At 38.7% G+C, this 21,686-nt stretch overlaps 2 protein-coding genes across 2 annotated transcripts; one reads left to right on the top strand and one right to left on the bottom strand.

Annotated features, from left to right (window-relative positions):
• Positions 1-532: 532 nt before the first annotated feature.
• On the top strand, positions 533-8,219 carry naa30 (N-alpha-acetyltransferase 30, NatC catalytic subunit). The gene is made up of 4 exons (XM_051132734.1): positions 533-1,551; positions 3,042-3,165; positions 3,423-3,478; positions 6,250-8,219. Exons 1-4 carry the CDS (start codon positions 760-762, stop codon positions 6,385-6,387), a joined length of 1,110 nt encoding a protein of 369 aa, XP_050988691.1. The 5' UTR covers positions 533-759; the 3' UTR covers positions 6,388-8,219.
• A 2,953-nt stretch (positions 8,220-11,172) lies between these two features.
• LOC127179373 (uncharacterized) lies at positions 11,173-18,006 on the bottom strand. The gene is made up of 6 exons (XM_051132740.1): positions 17,241-18,006; positions 15,517-15,584; positions 15,354-15,440; positions 15,151-15,234; positions 11,555-11,681; positions 11,173-11,447 (listed from the first exon to the last, which is right to left on the bottom strand). The coding sequence occupies exons 1-6, from the start codon at positions 17,461-17,463 to the stop codon at positions 11,314-11,316; spliced, it is 723 nt and encodes a 240-aa protein (XP_050988697.1). The 5' UTR covers positions 17,464-18,006; the 3' UTR covers positions 11,173-11,313.
• Positions 18,007-21,686: the final 3,680 nt, after the last annotated feature.

Here is a 21,686-nt window from a genome sequence, read left to right as displayed (position 1 = left end):
ACGGTCTGTACAGTATATAAATAATACTTAACACTGGTTTGGTGGTGATCTGCTCGAATATATATATATATATTATATTTTTTTAGCCTTTTCTTTTCTAACAGACTGATAGATTTTGTGTATTCATGTGATACGAGTGTACTTACATTTCTCCACGTGTTAATAATTTATTCATGCGCAAAAAGTATAACCGATACCAGTCGATACATGTGACCCTGGACCACAAAACCAGACATAAGCGTAATTTATTTATTTTTGAAAATGACGATAGGACCATTTTTGGCCGTGATACAACTATTTGAAAATACGGATTCTGGGGGTGCGTTGAGATATATTTACGGTAGGAAATTTACAAAATATCTTAATGAACATGATTTTTAGCATAAAAGAAAACTGATATTTTTATTTTGACCCATACAATGTATTGTTAGCCAGTGCTACAAATGTACCGATGCTACTTATGACAGGTTTTGTGGTCCAGGGTCACATATTAGAAACTCAATTTCCCAGCATCCTTTTTTTGCAACGCGCCGACCTAGTGTCGTAAATCATCCGCTCTGCTTTACGGCAGATAATAGGCCAGTGTGGAGTGAATTGAGTAATGGCAGGAACAGACACGAGATAGTCCACGAACTTTACGTTATTCCTACATTTATCAGGTACCAGCAGCCGGACGGACGTCTGTGTTTGTCGTCGTTCGCTGTGAGAGGCTGATTCCGACCCCGTTTTTCTGTCATCAGAGTAACTGTATGCAGTGGAATGGCTGAAGTGCCGCCTGGGCCTAACGCACTGCCTTCATCCCCGAGCGAGATCACACCACTGCCCGTGGACGGGTGCACCTTACTGGGCAACGATGAGGGACGGGACATCATCATCAGCCCCGGCCCGGGACACCAGCACCCCAGCGACCATAAAGCGATAGTCAAATCCAACCAGAACAACGTGCACCCCAATGCATCAGCCGCCCAGTTCCACACAGCCCAGCTGAACGGGGTCCAGTGCAACCACACTCACCTCCAGAACCACGTCCAACAACACCGGCCGTCCGACAATCAAAACGCCGCTTCTGATCACCACTTGGACGGGATCGCTGAAACACAGGGCGAGCACACGGAAAACAACAATTTCACGAGAAATAAACGATGTAGTGATATATCGCAGAGCCAATCGCCGCCGAACAACGGGATAAACTGCACTGATAGCATGGCGATAACGGAGAGCAGCTCTTGTCGACTTGAGAATGATGTAAGTAGCAGGACTGGTTCGGGGGATCGGGCTCCGGCGGCTGCGGCAGCGCTGATGGACGGGGCTGAGTCAGGCCCGGGCCCGCAGGGCGCTGGAGTAGAACAGGCGGCGGCTGACAGCGCTCCGGTGGCGGCGATGTCGAGACTAGCGCTGGAGGAGCACGACGAGTCCATCCGATACGTGAGATACGAGTCTGAGCTCCAGATGCCCGATATCATCCGACTCATAACTAAAGACTTATCTGAGCCCTACTCCATATACACCTATAGGTACTTTATTCACAACTGGCCTCAGCTCTGCTTTCTGGTATGTATCCTGTCATTCACTTACTCTTGAGGGTGTTCAATATATCAGTGTCAAAGGCTTCAATATCATCGCTCATATAGCAAAATGGATAACATTTATGTCAAATCACATTTAAAATATCACTGATCGATTAGCATTTTCGCATATATTGTGATTTAATAGATATTAAAATATGCATCAGAGAATAGTACGGTATTGACATGATCTTGGACACATGTTACTATGGTAAGAGTCCACAAAAATAAGTGCATAAATGTTTTTACCAAGCTGTGTCAAAAACATGACCTATACGTAAATATAACTATGTCCAAAAACATGTTTATTTTTATGTTGGGAACCTATTTTTTAACCTCATATTTAACCACATTTGGCACTTCTGAAAATCTACCATGGTTTTACTGCAGTAACACTAACTATCATCACTATAATCATGTTTCATACTAAATAAACTATTATGAGAAAGTATAATTTATTTACAAAAGAGTACCAAAAATCTATTAGAAATCCATGGTTTTCTATAGTTAAACCATGGTCTTTATTCACTAACCATAGTTTAACCATGGTATCTGTAGTAAAACTGTGGTTATACAAATGGTAATCAATATGCCATGCTTACTACACTTTTACTATAATAAAACCATGGTTAATTTTCATAAAAGGGATAAAATGTCTATGGTACAGTGATGTGATATACCAAAATGATAATCAGTCAGTAAAATTGTATATATCACATATTTAAATGTTAACAGTATAAACTAAATATACATTTTGTGGCATGACAATATAACCATGTTTAAGTAATACTATTTCTTTTTTTTCAGTATGTGTTTTTAAATGTTTGTCCATTCTTTGTTTTTAAATGTCATATTGTTTAAAGTAATGAATTTGGTCCATGTCACCATATCTTTAGACGCTTATGAAAATTTACCAGGGTTCTTTTGCAAGAATGATGTTTCATATTGGAGATGAGGAAGTGTGCTTTCATAAGAGATGTCTACTAAAAAGTGTCATGGTGGTACTGTGTTTTTTTTTTTTTTGAACAAAGTGAACCATGGTAATACCAATGCTATGTGCTGTAGGTTAATGTTCAGTACTTTCAGTGTACCGTAGTACTGCCACAGACCTTTTTTTGTAAGGTAATTTTTTATTACGTAGACAGAAGTGATTGTAGTTTAACAAAACCATAGTTTGTTTTGTAGGAACCATAGTTACGTGAATCTTACCATGCTAATGGGAAGCAGGCCATATTATGGTTTCACCTGTGGTTACTGTGGCCTTATTTAAAAAATACTACAGTAGGTGACTGTGCTATGGTACATTCAGAGGTGTCAAAGTGTATTTATCTTTATCAGTGCAACAAGGTCAAGGTGGTGTACTTATCACAAATCAAGCCTAATAATAGAGAGATCTGTCATTGTTTTGCTCATAGTTCACAGCCCACAAGAGTAATTGCGGTGTCTTGATGACTCTGTTTCTGTGATGTGTCACAGGCAATGGTTGAGAAGGACTGTGTTGGTGCCATTGTGTGTAAGCTAGACATGCATAAGAAGATGTTCCGTCGGGGATACATCGCCATGCTCGCTGTGGATTCCAAATTTCGCAGGAAAGGCATCGGTAAGAGCCGCGCTAGCATTGTAGCCCTCATCTCAGAATGGCAACAGAAACGGATCTTTTTATAGGACACACATCTGCTTCAGTGTCAGCTCATGGATACATTTAGTGTCTTTGAACTGCTATGAATCAACGGTTTGCCATTCTGTGTCAAAGGAGCCTGATCATTCCATGTGTTTTCTCCATTCATACTGTATTATTTACTATGTTCAACAGTAACATGTTATGAATGATTAAGAGCTGTATTTATTTTTTGTTAGGCACCAACCTTGTGAAAAAGGCCATTTATGCTATGGTGGAGGGGGATTGTGATGAGGTAAGAGATTTTACACTATGGGTATGTTCGGAATGAAATACTACTACATACTTTATATTACGCCATAGAGGAAGATTTAGAAGTATGGATTGTCTCAAGCGAGATTGAAGATGCTTTTCTTCAATTTTTGCTTCAATTCTTATGTTGATAGTATTAAAGGGTTAGTTCACCCAAAAATGAAAATTCTGTCATTAATTACTCACCCCAATGTTGTTCCAAAACCGTAAGACCTTCGTTCATCTTAAGAACACAAATTAAGATGTTTTTGATGAAATCCGGGAGCTTTCTGACCCTGCACAGTGTTGCCAGATTGGATGGCCGATTTCCAGCTCAAAAGCTCACAAAAACCTGCCCACTCCAACAAAGAAACGCCCAAAACTTTAACTGTCAAAATAATGTGATACAATGTTCTTACCAATCAAGGTTGATAAAGACCATTTTTCACAAAATAATATAAATATGGTCAAATTTCCCAGGTAAACGAGTCAAATCAGGGCAAATACTTAATAGAGAATTACCAAATATGATTGCAATAGCCAGCAGGTTGACACTGTCGGAACAGCAACCAAGAAATTAACCAATACCCTAGAAAAAACACATGCATCACTTTCAATGTCAACAGTCAGAATAAGCCAATTTAAATGGACAAAGTGCCCAATATAACTGATCGGGAAACGCACCATAATTAACAGGTATTTCGCACTCGTTCATGCACATGAGTGTCAAAACTGTGTCATTTATTGATACAGTACATACTGTATGATAATCCGACAATAAAAAAAAAATAACAATAATGCGCTTACCTTCGTGTCGCACACTAACTTTACACAGAGCTTGAGGAAGTATTTCATGAAGTACGTTGTAGAACATAAAACTTTGCACAGTCAAAACTAATCAAGTCCAGCAGCTTTCAAGGATATATGACTAATCTGGACAGTTTAAAAGATAAAAGCCACAACTAGTTTAGTAGTCGGTTTTGATTCATTCATTAAACTGTGCTCTGATTTCGGAGTTGCAGTGGTATTAGAGCCTTCATGTCATCTCGCTCCACAGGTGTAGTTCAGATTTTGAGAGTCGAGTCACTCTCTCACTCTTTATCGTGTAACTTACACATTGTGGCATTGTGATCACTTGAATATACAGTTATAGGGTACAATGGGGCTAAAGGCGCCTTTGATAATATTTTCCTCTATACTACTACAAACTACAAACGTGGCGTAGCACTTTCCAAAACATCCACTTTTCAACATACACATGCAAAACTGTCTGATCCTTGACACGTCGATTCTGTGCTTGATCTAATATTTGATGTTTTTAAAAATGTTGTAGATTTAAGTAGCAAACGAGAATCGCTAAAATTATTTAATGTATCTTGAGACAAAGGTCTTCTTAATGATTTTCAGTTTTGTTTAAGATAATTAAAACAGTAGTTTTTAAGTAACAAAAGAATATGTAAAAGTATGGTATTTGGGGTAAAAAGCGACCCTGCTGTTGGGGCTAAAAGGCACAATAAGTAACATGATAATTAATAGGCTGACTTTTCCATTTGTTGACATGACATGGTTAGATTCAGATGGTAAATATTATATATTATGTTGAGTGTCCAACTTAGAAATAATCACCATGTTTAGAATGAAATCATCATGTTTAAAAACATGCTATTAATCATATCATATAGTAAAATATCATTTGTTGTTACTACAGTAAATCTGTAATAAATTATTATGGGATCTCCTTCAATGCTTTCAGAATCTTTACATTTTAAAATTATTTTGTTTCTGTATTTTAAAATATGTTTTATGTTAACATTTTAATGACAGTATATTTATTGAACAAAAAAAAATTGTCAAAATAAGCAGAAAATAGTACAGACTTTGCTAAAGTGGTTGTTTTGAGCAAGCATTAACTTATACATTATTTAAAAACAACAACAACGAATCAAAAACATTGTTTTAGCTAAAGTATTTGTATCAGTACTGTGTGCCTTTTACCCCATGCTGGTGAGTCTTTTACCCCGTATGTGGGGTGTAAGGCCCACCTTGCCACCTCATACATTCATACGTTGTATGATTTATTTTCACACAAAATCTGTTGCTTCATAATTGTCCAATACATTTGCATTTAGCCCCATTGTACCCTATAATAATTCAGTTATACATTCAAAATCATGTCACTCATGAATCATCAGGTCTGTCTGTTGATCCTTAGTGATTTTCACCAGTCATCATCACCAGTCACCAGTCATTTCACCAGTCATCTTTGCTTAACGTTGTATTGACTGATTGGATGCAGTACATGCACACTTGGGTTTGTTTGTTAACCAGTTAGCCTGTACAATTTAGATGTTTGAAAACCACCAAACTGACCCCAAACCAGTCCAAATTTTGTCCACCCGCACAATCGAATTCAAAACCGCCCAGTTGCATAGACAGCAGTCATTATTTTTGCTGCCTTTGCGCACAAAATGTGTTCTCGTAGCTTTATAACATTACGGTTGAACCACTGATGTCACATGGACTGTTTTATCAATGTCCTTACTACCTTTCTGAGCCTTGAACATGGTAGTTGCGTTGCTGTCCATGCAGGGTCAGGAAGCTCTTGGATTTCATCAAAAATATCTTAATTTGTGTTTCGAAGATGAACGAAGGTCTTCTGGTTTCAGAACGACATATGGGTGATTAATTAATGACAGAATTTTCATTTTTGGGCGAACTGACTCTTATAGATCACCTTTGTTTAACTTAGTCTTTATGCTTTGTTCTCATCCTTAGGTGGTGCTAGAGACGGAAATCACCAACAAATCAGCCCTGAAACTCTATGAGAACCTGGGCTTTGTCAGGGACAAGCGGCTGTTTAGATATTATTTAAACGGAGTGGACGCACTTCGACTCAAACTCTGGCTTCGCTAAATCAAACTACGGGGTCCCTCAACTCTTTCTCCATCCCTTCGGCCTCCTCTTCCTCCGCCCCGGTCCTCCGGCTCAGATCACCTGACTTCCCATCAATAGAAAGACACTCGACCTCTGCTGAGCCACAAAGGGCAAACTCTGAGGGAAAATTCAACCAATCATAATAAAGTGTTTTAAGAACTTTTTGTGCGAAAGAAAGAGGTTATTGCAAAAAAGAAAACAAAGTCGGGTACTAATATGACACTGACACCGTGCTCAGGTGTCAATAGCCTGACTTTAAGACCTCCGTGTATTTGTGTCGGGCAATGGAGATGGGCTGGGCCGAACGTGTTGACGGCATCTGCGAAAAAAAAAAAAAGTATCATGCCGAAAGCAAACAATACACCACACCTCTGTTTTTTTTTTACAAAACAATCACAAACCGAAGAATGGAAATGTGTTTAAACCGACTCAACTACTCAATTTTTGGTTTTACCATTTGTTTTCTTTAAAAGAGGGTGCACGGGAGCATTGCAGGTTGCAGTTGTGTTGTAGCCTGCTGCTTTGCGTTGTTTCTTTTTTTTTTTTTTCTTTTTTTTGTGCGCCGGGGGTCTGTGGTTTATTTTATGTGTTTATTTTATGTTTTGGAAACACTGAGCAGAGTTTGTCTGCTTTAGAAGTTTGATCTATGACAAACTAACACACACACACAGATTCAGAAACACTTTAACCTGAATGCTGCAAAGCAGTGCAGACGACACTCTGCTCTTTTAAGTTGGTCTTATTAGCTCACATTACGCCATATTGGTTTATGTGGCTTGTGATTCTGATACAGATATCGTGATCTCACCAAACAAGTTGTCTCGATGCTTCTTTGTGAGTGTTTTGTACAACTACATTGAAAATGAATTACTAAATGGGCCTAAAAGGAGAGTATTCCCTGTTTTTTGAGTACATCATAGTTTCTCCCTTTCCATGTCTGATACAGTGTTTGGAAATTCAGATATGCTGACCTATAACCTCAAACGGACGCACTTCTCATTTTTGCACTGATTAGATGGGGTGTAATTCCCTTGTCCGCCACTGCGTTAGTGGACCAGTAGGGGGCAGAATACAGAACTCACCAGCTCAGTTGCTCCAATGGACTCATGCAAATAGTTGCTTTAAAGTGATGAAACAGATCGATTTATATGCAAGATGACATTGTTTAGAGGTGTTTTAAAATTTAACGGAGGAAGTTTCCGGAGGTTAGCGTTTTTATGGGTTTGTGTTTAACAGTAGTGTGCTGTGGCAGGTTGTACCATCACCCACGTTGTATGTAAGTGTTTCTGTGTCATTGCCAATAGACCCCCATTTTGCTTTGCTGCTGGCTCATGAGTTGTTCTTGGAAGAAAAACGTTTTGTTTTTCAGGTTTGGAGTGGGAAACAAGTTTTTTTTTTTTTTTTTTGATTTTGCTAAATGTACATACGAAAGTTTGATTTGTCGTTTTTGATTGTCATTGGAAAAGTTCCTCAAAGAGCTGCTGCTCTCAGATGTTGAGAAGATGGATGGGTTGCTTTATAAATCTGCGCTTAAATACACTGATATTGTTGATGGATTTATGGGAAGAGGAATTTATGCTTTTTTTTTGGGTTGTTTTGTTTAGTTGCATTTTTTTTTTTTTTTTTTTTTTTTTTTTTTTTTTTTTTTAAAGCCCGAATTGTAGTACATCTCCCACAAACGTAATGTCCCATCAATCCCCTTTGACGCATCAGACCGTGTGCTGTCTGTCAGTAAGGCTCAGGTGTTTGGTTTCTTTTCAATTCTCCTTTCACTTGTCAGGGGCTCCTTTCAAGGTCCCAGTGGTTATTAACAGCCAACTTGTCTTTGTAAGGACGTTATTCCTTTTGATTTGTGCACAGTCGCTGTTAAAATGGAAATTTGAGAGCCTTTGAGTAGTTTTCATCTTAAAAAGTCAGTCTTTAGATTGCAGATGTAAATTTAATCTGAAATCAATGGATAGTTTAGATCTACATCATTTACTCACCCTCATGTTATTCTAAACCTATGCATTTTTGTTTGTGCAAGGAAGAAATTCGTACAGGTTTGGAATGACATTAGGGTGAGTATGTGATGCCACTTTTCTTTTTTTGGTGAACTGTCCTTTTCATAAAATTTAAAACTTCTCACAAGGTGCCAACCTTGACAGACAATAACGCATTTCTGGCTGTCGATCGTCGTCATTCTATGCTGCCCATATTTTCGTATTGGATGAATACTTTAAAATTGTGGTTGGCACGATGATGTTTATTTTGCACTGCCAATGTCTGACTTTTGTGGATTATTACTGTAAGCTGTCCATCAGATGTTTTGGCCATTTAACAGCTTTAGAGCGAACAGCTGGCAGGTTCTAGCTGGGTAAGATCACATATTTAGATGAGGTGGACACTAATCTGACTGGCTTCTGTTTTGGGGAGTTATTCTTTGATGGGACTAATTTTGGATCTGCACTTGTGGCTAATTCTCATCCCTGTAAACGGTGGAGTTTATGTTGTAGTTAGTGTTACTCTTGTACTTTTCAGCTAATGATTTGGACAAGCGAGACCTGCTCCTCAAACATGGATCCATTTTGTTGGGGGAAGAGCGACCGTTTGCATGTTGATTAAAATTTTCTCCACCCTTCTTTCTCCCACTTTCACCCCGACAAAATGTCTTGCAAAAGTTTCTTTGTTTTCAAGTGGACAACAGACCTGGTTTAAAAATTATAAATAAATTATTTGATTTTTAAGCAAATGTAGTAGCTTGTTCTTTCTGAAAAGTTTTACCTGTAATGCAGTGATTTCCATTCAATTTTAATTATGTGGTTTATTTTATTCATCAAAGGTTAAGTGCCACTAGTGGAAACCAAGCAGAATCTGTTTGTGTGTCCAAACGTAGTGGTGTTTTTGGGGGCAGAACTACGTTTGGCCAAATAACTGTAGCAAGGGAATTGCTTGGAACTTGTTTGCAACGTCATTTTAAAAATTCTTTCTAGTAGTGCAGCAATTACAAACTTGACCTTTAGACCTTGCTTACTCCAGTGGAAAAGAAGGTCATCGCAGGCAAGGTAACAAAGTTCAACGTCAGCTGTTTTTTAAGATGTAGTAGTTTTAGTTATTTACAGCGGTACAGAGGTGCTTGGTTATTCATGGCTGTTAATTTGTATGTGTAAGTACTCTAATTTAAATCTGTTAAAATTCATTTTTGTTGTCGAGAGGAAGCAGCTGTACTCAAAACCACCACAATGTTTATTTTAACATGATAATTACAAAAAACGATTTGCATAAGGTTTTTTTTTTTTTTTCTTCCCCCTCTCTCTCAGACTACATACCGTCAAATTCCAAACGTAGCATAATGATGTACATGTTCTGACTAAGGACTTTGGGACACCGTTTGTTTTGCATAAATCATAATACCACGTCAGGTGTAACAATTGTTTTAAACCAGTTTAAAGTTTATTGATATCAAGTTTTCTTAAGTTCTTTGGTAAGCCACATCACCCTTTGTTTTTCCTGATGGGTTTATTTAAAAAGCGCAAATCATCTCGTTTTTATTCTGGTGGAAAAGGCATTGAGGAATGACTTTAACATATCTTTCTGGATAGTTCACCCAAAATTTAGTTTGCCTTTATTATGATACGACAGTTGAGAGCAGACAGGAAAGCATTGGGTGAAGCAATTTTCTATGCTTTATGACAGAAATTTTTTACATAAGCGTTACATGGCATTGGAACATATAGGATAAAATAACATTTTGTATGTATTAGATTGTGTTTTTATTAATGTCTACACCAGGGATGGGGAACACTGATCATTGAGGGCCGGTGTCCCTGCAGAGTTTAGCTCCAACCCTAATCAAACACACCTGAACAAGCTAATCAAGGTCTTCAGGATACAGGTTAGTATATATATTTTTTTCATGGTTGGAGCTAAACTCTGCAGGGACACCGGTCCTCCAGGATTAAAGTTCCCCACCCCTGGTCTACACCTACCCCAACCCTAAATGTAAAATAATAATTTGCAAAACAGTAATTATTGTTGAAGAGTGTGACAACAATTATGCTATGTTGATGTGCGCATGCCCAGTAGCCACATCCGTATACCATCTAGCCTTAATCGTTTTCTCCAGGTGTTCCAGTTTCCTCCATAATACAAAGACGTGCAGGACAGGCAAATTGGAAAAAATAAATTGTCATTTCTATGTGAGTGTGTGTTAGCCCTGCAATGGACTGCCCATGGTGTTTCCCTGCAGCCCAAGATGCTCAAATATGCTCTGGCATTACCACAGCCCTACACAGCACAAGCAAATTTGTAAAATTGGGATTGATGTTGCAACCTTTGCTTTAGCAGTTCAGGTTGTTAACCACTCTGACTTTTGTTAAAGAACTATTCCAGATTAAATTCCTCCAAATTACACCTGGCAAGAAATGTAGGGATCAAAGTGTATTTGTAAAGCACTGTTGACACCTGAATCCTGCAGACTCCACAGGAATTATAAACAAGTATGGCCTTGCTTACAAGAAGTTGTAGCTGTACTAGAAGTGTATCACCGTAATCATATTTCCCTATCATTTATGAACTGAAGGATGAGTCAATGTTGTCTGAGTAATTGATGACATACCACAGATGCAGTACAAATTAGATTTGAACATCCCTTCATGTACTCTTGTGCTTGCATCCTCTCAGGACTAACTGTACTTTCTGAGTCTGCCTGGAACAAAGGCCTCTTGTTAATTTTCCATTCTTCTTGTGGATAAATTGTCCTGGATAACCCAGAGTAATGCCCATACTTGTTTTTCAGTTCACCGAGGTAACTTCACGTTTGCATCACAAGACCTCTGCGCAGTTCCTGTCAGACTTTTGTCCAGATTTGTTCTGCACCTTTGGGAATTCGGGGAGTTCTTTTGGCAATATTCCTTCCCCAGACCTCTACCGTGGACTTGGCTGTAATAGCTCCCTTATGTCTAGAATCTGTCCTTCAGATTCGTCCCAGAAGATGTTTTGTTGCATTGGCCTGGACACAAGCCGAACCCTCTGCCTTCCTTCCCTCTCATCTCCTTCCGCTGTTACATAAGACAAGACTTCAATGAGGTTAAGTACAAAACTGAAAACTGAAAGGTCAATATGAGCAATTCAACAATTGATAAAATGATTGAACTGAGGGACTTACGACAAGAGGTGTACACTCTCTTCTGTTTCCTTCGACTTTCCCTAAAGCACCTCTGCTGAGCTTGCCGCTTCTTGGTTGCTTGGCGACTGAGCATCGTCTGTGCCAGCAGGAGACCTTTCATGTGTCCCTGCGAAGGTCAAGAATGCTTGAGTGATCCATCTAAGAATAGCCTCAATATGTTAATGTAATTCCAAGTGGCACTTGTAAGTAGTTGCTAAAATCTTGACACTTCAAATATTTACGAAAGCCTTAATAGAAAGTGTCCCACCTTTGGGTTAGATATTGAGAGACTGAGATAAGGCTTCAGTGATGCACATATACAATTAACAAACGTTGGTTGTGAATGTGCAAGTAAAGATCTCTTCCAATGTCTGGGATTTCTGGAGTGTGGAGAAGGGATCTACTCCTGTTCCCCTGTGTCCTGATGATGGATCCCAGAGTTTAAGATAACCAGCTCCACCCCAACTTACTTTCCACTCCAACAACACAGTAATCAGATCTAGTGGGACCACAGGGCAAGGCTCAGTGCTCACCAGCTGTCGGTCTTCTCCCTCTTTACCTACATCTTTTAGTCTTAAAACACAGTCACAAACTCTCAGTTCCTGAGTTGTCACAGACCCCTTTTTCAGAATATATCTGACTTCACCTCTATACTTTTCTTTACAAAATGCAAGATAATGATCAGTGTCTCAATTACTCCAGGCTTCAGTATTTTGAGAATGTTCTGCGTGGGGGTCCTAATTTATTTCGCGATATTAATCTGCTGGCTGTACATCAGAGGTTCTCAACTCTGGCCCTCAAATACCCCTTTTCCACCCAGGCAGTTTGAGTGCTGGTTCAGAGCCAGAGACTAGTTTCAAATCAGATCTTTCGACACGCAAAGCAACAACTTGGAGCCAGGAAAAGTGGTTCGTATATAGCACTGAAACATTGCTGGTCTAGAAGTAAGAACCACTTGCGTCAGGCGCTGGGGGGTGGGGTTACCATGATCAACAAGAGGAACAGAAACTTTTGACCGCCATTTTCAAATTAGCAGCTAAACACGAACAGGTTGGATTCGCTGTGTTTGGATGTCGACGTAAGGTCGCAAAGCCATTAATTACAATAGCAATGCAACATCCGCCATTTGTTGATATTAAGCTTGTTCGGGATGTGTCGGCGCTGATCGGTCAGTACCGCAAGAGCAATTCAAAAGCTTAAAGTCCCCATGAATTCAAAATGGAAGTTTTTTGGATTTTAGTATGAATATGTTAGCCTTAAGGTTATCTCCACTAGCTTGTGTGCTCCAAATCAATGATATAATTTGCATTTAGAAGATAAAAGCATTCAAAATTTACAGTATCTCACATTTTGATGACATAACCCTGCACTTCAGCTTTTTATCAGACTTTCTGTCCAATCAAATGCTCTTTAGAATCCAAAGCGTCCCGTCCCCTACCGTATAAATGGATGCTGAAGCTGTGGCTGAAAACGTTTTTTTTATTCACAAAATTTGTATTTTCTGTACAGTGAATGGCACGTAGTGTACTATATAGGGGCTAGGGAATGATTCAGGCAGTGTAAATATCCTTTCCTTTAGGATGAATGAAGTCTGGTTTCGCACTGGTTTCCAGAGACACCATAGCACGGAGCAGACCATAAAACGGACCCATTTGAATTCTACACAGAATGCTATATTTTATAGCGATATGGATGAGATTGTGGCTGTCATATGCTGTCAAATGCAGCTTTATTAAGCTCAACGGCTCTGGCCCAAGCTGTGATATAAGCTAAATGCTAATGGCTATTTTAAAAAGGGAGCGGGACTGCTTGATGTGGCCCACCCTATCTTCCTTTTTCAGTTGAAATTACGTCAATACAGAATAACGCTGTGCGTTTCAAAGCCCTTCAGTGGACCTTTAAAGAGTCGTCTGCTCTCCAATCGCTCTTGCTGTGCTTTGGTGTCGTGCGTCTGTCGGTCTGCATGGCGCTGATGCATCTCGAACAACCCTGGTGTGTTTGTGTTTGGGGCTGCTGTGCTAGCTTGGAAAGATGAGACTTATTCAGTGCCATAAGACTTGTCTCTGTGGTGGCTCTCTAGCCTGTGGAAAGGCAAATCGGTTCTTAGAAGGCTCACCAGTCGACCAACTCTAAACTGGCAATAGCACTGGCTCTGAACTAGCAACCGGTTCATGCTGGTGGAAAAAGAGTATTTGTCCAAACACACCTGAACAAGCTAATCAAGGTCTACAGTTACAGGCAGGTAAGTTTGATCAAGGTTGGAGCTAAACTCTGCATCTTGAGGGCCAGAGTTAAGAACCTCTGCTGTACATTACTGTCCCTTACTGTCCCTTGCGCTGTGTGCATACCAAATGCAAAGAGAATATACACGCGGGATGTTTTCCGTGTCATTCACGTGAATAAAATCATTGCATAATACTTTCCTCCATTTTCAGATACAACCCGACATGTCAAACTGGATGTGCCAGTAAGCTCTTCGCTGATTAGTTTTTGTGACAACGCGCCATGTGAATTTTCCGCTCAAGTTGAAATTATTTGCATCTTTGCATTGACTTTGTATGTAATCTACTCTAATTAAATTCACTTTTAGTGTGCACACACCAGTACATACAGTAGTGGGACACCCCCATCTAATGAACAGGTTTGACTACTTTAGTAATTTCCATGAGTGCAAATCTTAATGTTTAAGCATATATAATGATATTCTTGGGGACTGCGTGCTTCTAATTTTATAGCAGCAGTTTGGACAGGACCCTTTTCTATTATAACATGACAATGCATCTGTGTATAAGGCAAGGTTCAAAAAGAAATTGATTCAGTCAGTGTGGAAGAACTTGACTGGTCTGCGTAAAGCAAAGTCCTAATCTCTGCTGAACACCTCTGGTGTGACTTTAAATGCAGACCCTGAGCCAAAAACTCAACACCATACACCAATGACTTGTACATATGGGTACAGTCATTTTAGACACTGCCAAAACTGTTGCAACAGAGATGGAAATACAATTTTTAAATACATGAATTATGTTTCCATCTTTGTTGCTACACTTTTTCTGTTTTAAAGAAGGGGGTGTCCCAATACTTTTGTCCACATAGTGTATGTACAAGTCATTGGTGAATGGTGTTGAGTTTTTGGCTCAGGGTCTGCATTTAAAGTCACACCAAAGGTGTTCAGCTGGGGTTAGAGCTTTGCTTTACGCAGACCAGTCAAGTTCTTCCAAACTGACTGAATCAATAATTTCTTTTTGAACCTTGCCTTATACACATATGCATTGTCATGTTAGAATAGAAAAGGGTAATGTCCAAACTGTTGCTATAAAATTAGAAGCACACAACTCCCTAGAATTTCATTATATGCTTAAACATTAAGATTTGTACTCATGGAAATTACTAAAGTAGTCAAACCTGTTCATTTGAAGGGGGTGTCCCAATACTTTTGGCAATATAGTGTATCTTCAAACTATAATGCATCTACGATAATCTTGTCAATGAATTTAGCTGTTACTTTGTGAGGGTTCAAGCTAAAGGTTCACTTTGAATTTGTTTGGTTTCATGAATGTTTTGTTTTTAAACATTCACCCAAAAAAAGAGTTGTATACCTGTAGTGTTTTGCTTGTGCCACAGTGCCCTCCCAGGCTGGGAGTGGAATAGCAGTGGACAGGCCCATCTCTCCATTCCCTGTCCTGGCAAGAACAAATGATGTTCATTAAAAGGCACGACATTAGCTACTCTTGGATTTACCCTCTTTAAAAACAACTTTAAAATGATTAATTCTTAAAAATAGAAGAACTTAGTCAAAGACCTCAGACTCTGCCGTTTTGTATGTCTTGCATGTGTGTTTGACAGGTTTCACGTCAGCCCCTATAACATGGGTCATTGGTTGCCATCCCTGTGAGTTAAATGCTCATAATTAGAATCACAATAAAAATAAATTATTTGAAAGTAACTATACAGTATGTTCAGACCTTTGCTGGTTGTGGTGGATGAGACTTAATAATGCTGTGACCAGTTTTATCACAGACACTCTGAGATCCTGTGGGTGACATAACAAACTCACAACACAAGCATGAACACAAGTCCCATGATCATGCTTTGCTGTTAAAAAAAATAGTGTTAAAGGGGTCATCGGATGCAAAGTTCACTTTTACATGTTGTTTGAACATTGTGTGCTGGCAGTGTATGTACAAATCTACCCTATAATGATAATGCTGTGGTTTTTAATTAATCTGTAAAAATAATATCCCCTTTTTGCAAATCGAGCCATTCGGCGTCACAGCGACAGAGGCCACTCCCACGATAGTTGATTGACATGAGCATCTTACCTCAGATCAGCTTTAACAGTCCAACCTATTGTTTTGATGCCAGAGCAGGGATGTAAGTTAGACAAGAATATCTCCGATTGAGCGATTGAAGTGTTGTGTTGCTGAATGTAATAATGGACATAGTGGTCATCATTTACTCCCGATATCTGAGCCACTGAAGGTGCAGTGGATTACATCTGTTTGTGAAGGGAATGCACCTCCCGATCTACATAAATGCGCCTATGTTCACGCAAATCATTCGTGATCCAGCTTCACTTACAGCAGAAATGAGTATAAGGTTTTTTTTTTATGAACCTCTGCAATCACCTTTCCTAATTACGTGCTAGTTAGCAAGTTTAGCAACTAAAGTAAACAGGCTCGTCACTCCACGGAGAGAAGAGAGGGGCGGCGCAAGCAAAGCTCATTTGCATTTAAAGGAACAGTCCCTCAGAGTTGAATGATTTTTGCAGAGCTGATTTTGGCAAGGTAAAAAGGGTGTTGTTTTACACAACCATTGAGAATTTTTAACCAAAGTATATTATAAACTTTTCATTAAGACCCTAAAGAATCATATCAACTTGTGGAAAATGGGCATCCGATGACCCCTTTAAAGCTGACGTGTTTAATGTCTGCTCTACTATAGCACCAAAAGTAACGGCACTGTAGAACTATAACATTTTAAACTGGTATCCTAAAAGACTCTCCGGTCTGCCATTTGTTAAACAAAATGATAGTCCTACCTTAAAGTCATGTCATTGGCTGAGCCAGTTTTGCTATATCAGGCCTGTCAAAATGGCTTACCCAGGATAAATTCAGAATAGCATACTACCACATTAGTCTTACCTATAAGTTATAATAATATACTAGTATGCTATTCTGAATTCAGCCTTAAAGTCTCTGCATACTAGGCTGGGAAAATATGATAATAAGAAATTCACACATCAAACTAGTGTTGGGTCCAAGTCTACCTTGTTGAGTCCGAGTCAAGTCCTGGGTTTTAATCAGTTGCGTTTAAGTGAAAGATATTTATTAATATCTTTTTATCTTAATTTTATGTTGTTATACACATGATGGGGATTAATCTGTACTCTGAAAATTACTGCTTCCAAAATGTACCTGAACTCTACTTCAAACGGATAAGACTTTTTTTTTTTTTGCAAGGTGTAATACTTTTGTCTGAACAACCATTTAGCAATATCATAAGTAGACTTGATAGTCGGTGCTCTGTTTTGCTAAAATTCAAGTCAAAATGGGTTCAAAACAGATGTTCTTCTAGTTCCAAAAAGTGTAAACATGAACTGGGGTGCTGTGCAGCAAATTGCATAGTCATATAATAATATTGTTCATAATTAGCGCCAAATGTAAAGTCTAATAATCACAGTACTCACCTGGTTCTAAATGAACAGAATTAGGTATTGCGTGTCTTCCTGTCAAAGGAGGCAGACGGTTGGACGACTTCTGTCCCACAATCCCTTTCTCTTGCATCTCTGTGCCATTAACAGCAGTAATCATCCATGGTGAGGTTGGAAACAGGGAAGGCTTATCCTCCATTGGTGGACAATGAGATGGCGCAACCTGGCAAATCTTTGGCCTGGAGTTGCTGCTCCCCATGGTGCATTTACACTCCCAGCGAAATTTAGTTATATATCAAAATAAGTTCTTCAAGGATCTGCATTAGACTCCATTTCTTGACTTGCTTTCCAAGGTGCAATCCAGGCCTAATTCTTCCACTCCATCTGAATGGGGTCCACAGATATGCTTGAATATGTAATACTGAAGATGACAGTAGGTACTCTTCAAAAATGTCCACTTGGATTTAGTCCATTTAAATAGTTTGGAGTAAGTTTTGACTTAACCCAAACAAAGAGTATTCCCCCTTAGTTCTACTGAACTGTACAAAATGAAACTCTGGCAAAGTTGTGTGTGAAATGGCAGGTGCGTGCCCCCCTCTCTCGCTTTATATTTCTTGGTTTTGGCGTAATGAGGCAAGTTTCCATGGTGACTGTCCCCACAGGTTACTTTATAACTGTGTGTTAATGCTTGGACGGCAGTGAGAGGGCCCGTCTCTCCACTGATTGCTCAGGCATGCGACTGCTCAGGGAACCAAGCTTGATGATTGACAGAATTAGTGACAGTGTTCTGTTTGTCTGATTACAGCAGGTATAACTTGACATTAGAGACTACAAATGTAGCTGAGTTGCACTTGTTACACAGCAATGTAATTATGCTCATTCATAGTACATTTTTGTTTTCTTATAAATAAACAAAAACTGCTTGCTACGATCTTGGATTGGTCAACATCTCCATGACAATGACGAACAAGGATATGTAATGTAATGAAAACAAAACAGTTTTCTTGGAAAGCATTGTATATCCATGTTAGATTAATACATATTGAAAAGATTTTATACCAGCTTCACCATAAGATAAATTTTGACCAAAACTGTAAATTGTATCATCAAATGATAAATAATACGTGACCCTTGACCACAAAACCAGTCATAAGGGTCAATTTTTTGAAAATGAGATTTATCTATCACATGATCTATCAAAGTCTCCGAGAACCTCAGAAAAAGAGTTGCTGTTGCTCATCAGGCTGGAAAAGGTTACAAAACCATCTCCACAGAATTTAGACTCCACAAATCCACAGTCAGACTATGCACAAAGGGAGGAACTTCAAGGCCATTGCTACCCTCCCCAGGAGTGGTCGACCAACAAAGATCACTCTAAAAGTAAGACTTGTAATAGTCCACGAGGTTGCAAAGGACCTCAGGGTAACTTGCCTTTCTCACATTGGCATGTTCATGACTCCACCATCAGGAGAAAACTAAACAACCGTGGTGTGCATGGTAGAGTTGCCAGGAGAAAGCCACAGCTCTGCAAAAAGAACATAGCCCATCTGCAGTTTGCTGAAGATCATGTGCACAAGCCAGAGGGCTATTAGAGAAATGTTTTGTGGACGGATGAGACCAAAATAGAACTTTTTGGTTAAAATGAGAAATGTTATGTTTGGAGAAAATATCACACTGCATTCCAACATAAGAAACTTATCCCATCTATGAAACATGGTGGTGGTAGTATCATGGTTTGGGCTTGTTTTGCAGCATCTGGACCAAGACAACAACCCCACGTACACAAGTCATTTTTACCAAAGAATGGCTAAAGAAGAGCAAAGTTAATGTTTGGAATGGCAAGTCAAAATCTGGACCTTCATCCGATTTAAATGTTGTGGAAGGACCTGAAGCATGCAGTTCATAGAAGAAAAAAACACCAACATTACAGAGCTGGGTTCTCTTTTTCTACTTTTCAGGATCTGATGATAAGTCATATTTATGCAGAAATTTAAAAAATTCTAAAGGGTTCACTAACTTTCAAGCAACACTGTATATATACAGTTGAAGTCAAAAGTTTACATACAAATTGCAAAATGTTAAGTATTTTACCAAAATCAGAGGGATCATACAAAATGCATGTTATATTTTATTTAGTACTGACCTGAATAAGATATTTCACATAAAAGATGCGTGTATATATATATATATATATATATATATATATGTAGTCCACAAGAGAAAGCAATAGTTGAATTTATGACCCTGTTCAAAGTTTACATACACTTGATTCTTAATACTGTGTTGTTATCTGAATGATCCACAGCTGTTTTTTTGTTTGTTTGTTTGTTTGTTTTTTTTAATTTTTACATTTTTTAATTTTAGTTGTTCATGCATGGGGCCCTTAATTGTCCTGAACAGTTAAACTGCATGCTTTTGTGTATTTAAACCCTTTCCAACAATGACTTTATGGTTTTCAGGTCCATCTTTACACACTGAGAACAACTTAGGGACTCATATGCAACTATTAGAGAAGGTTCTATAAAAAAACAGCTGTGGATCATTCAGGTAACACAGTATTAAGAATGAAGTGTATGTAAACTTTTGGATGGGATCAATTTTATAAATTTTACTTATTTTCTCTTGTGGACTATATGTAAATGTCTTTTATGTGAAATATCTTAATCAGGTCAGTACTAAATAAAAAATAACATGCATTTTGTATGATCCCTCTTATTTTGGTAAAATATATGTACTTAAAAAACATCCAGTGATGCTTGAAAGTTTGTGAACCCTATAGAATTTTCTACATTTTTGCCTAAATATAACACAAAACATCATCGGATTTTCACACAAGTCCTGAAAGAGACGAAAAATATACTTTGTCATTTTTGTCATGAAAAACATGATCTAGTGTTAAATATTTGAAAGTTGCAAAATGTGAATCTTTGCTTTCAGTATCTGGTGTGACTTCTTTTGAAGCAATAACCGCAGGTAACATAATTTGTAACCGCTGATCAGTCCTGCACAACAGCTTGTAGGAAATTTAGCCTATTCAGTCCAGAAACTCTTGAACCCTGTGATATAGCAAACTGCAGACCGACAGCAGTGTTTTCTCCTTGCAGCTCTGCCATTCATACCATAGTTCAGTGTTCTCCTGATGATTGCCTCATGAACATTAATAATAACCAATGTGAGAAAGGCCTTTATTTGCTTAAAAGTTACCCTGAGGTCCTTTGCAACCTTGCAGACTATTACAAGTCTTGCTTTTGGAGTGATCTTTGTTGGTTGACCAATCCTAGGGAGGGTAATAGTGGTCTTGAATTTCCTCCATTTGTAAACAATCTGTCTGACTGTGGATTTGTAAAGTCCAAACTCTTTAGAGATGGTTTTGTACCCTTTCCTAGCTGGATGAACAACTACAACTCTTTTTCTGAGGTTCTCAGAGATCTACTTTGTTCATGCCATGATTCACTTCTACAAACATGATCAGACTTTGATAGGTTCCTGTTCTTTAGTTAAAACAGGGCGTACACTGGAACCTGATAGTCATCCTGTTGATTGATAACACTGAACAAATGGACTCTGAACAAATGGACTCTAATTTCACCACTAATCCTAGAGATTCACATACTTTTTAACACTGGACCACATTTCTCTCAGTAAATCAATGACAAACTATATACTTTCATCTCATTTGTTTGATTGGGTTCTCTTTGTCAACTTTCAGGAACTTGTGTGCAAATCTGGTCATAGATTAGAAATATAGAACAGTCTAAAGGGTTCACAAACTTTTTGGCAGCACTATATTTTAATCTGTAATAATATTTCACCACATTATTGTTTTTACAACATTTTTGACCACAATAATGCAGCATTTGGGATCACCAGAGGCTTCTTTAAAAATCTTACTGACCCCAAACTTTTGAACAGCAGTATAGGGTCATAAAAAATACTGTAAATCTTCCTGTTGAACTGCGTCAGCATATGGACTGTTATCGCCACCTCCCAGAGTGAACGACCTGGACCCCATAATGTGGATTTAAAGACTTTCTCTATGCTCTTTATACCTCCCCTCCTGTTACCCCTCACTTCCTTTTCTCTGCTTCATTTGCTTTAATGGGCTTCTCCAGCAGTCTGAAGATGTTCAGCCTGTCCACTCAGCTAATATCTCCTTACATTTCCAAGAAAGCAAGGTCGTTGTATGCATTCACGCAGAGCGGCTGTCACAGGACTGTGAAGGTGTCCTAGTGTGTTTATTGCAGGGAGAAATGAGGGAATGGTGGGTTTGCTTTTAGTGCTTGTGTGTCATTTTCATAGTGTGTATCATAGTCAGAGCTGTGGCACAATGGGCTGTGCACATTCTCACAAAACCTATAGAGCATTTATGCTCATGGGGTGCAGGTCTCTACAGGTACACTCCCCCTTGACTCTCGGGTCTTTTTCAATGTATACTATAAAAGGCAAAGGTGACAAAGAAAAAAAAATCTGCTGATACCACTC

This window comes from Labeo rohita, chromosome 17 (genome assembly GCF_022985175.1).
Source record: "Labeo rohita strain BAU-BD-2019 chromosome 17, IGBB_LRoh.1.0, whole genome shotgun sequence".
NCBI lineage: Eukaryota > Metazoa > Chordata > Actinopteri > Cypriniformes > Cyprinidae > Labeo > Labeo rohita.
This window is presented reverse-complemented; position numbering and strand designations above follow the sequence as displayed.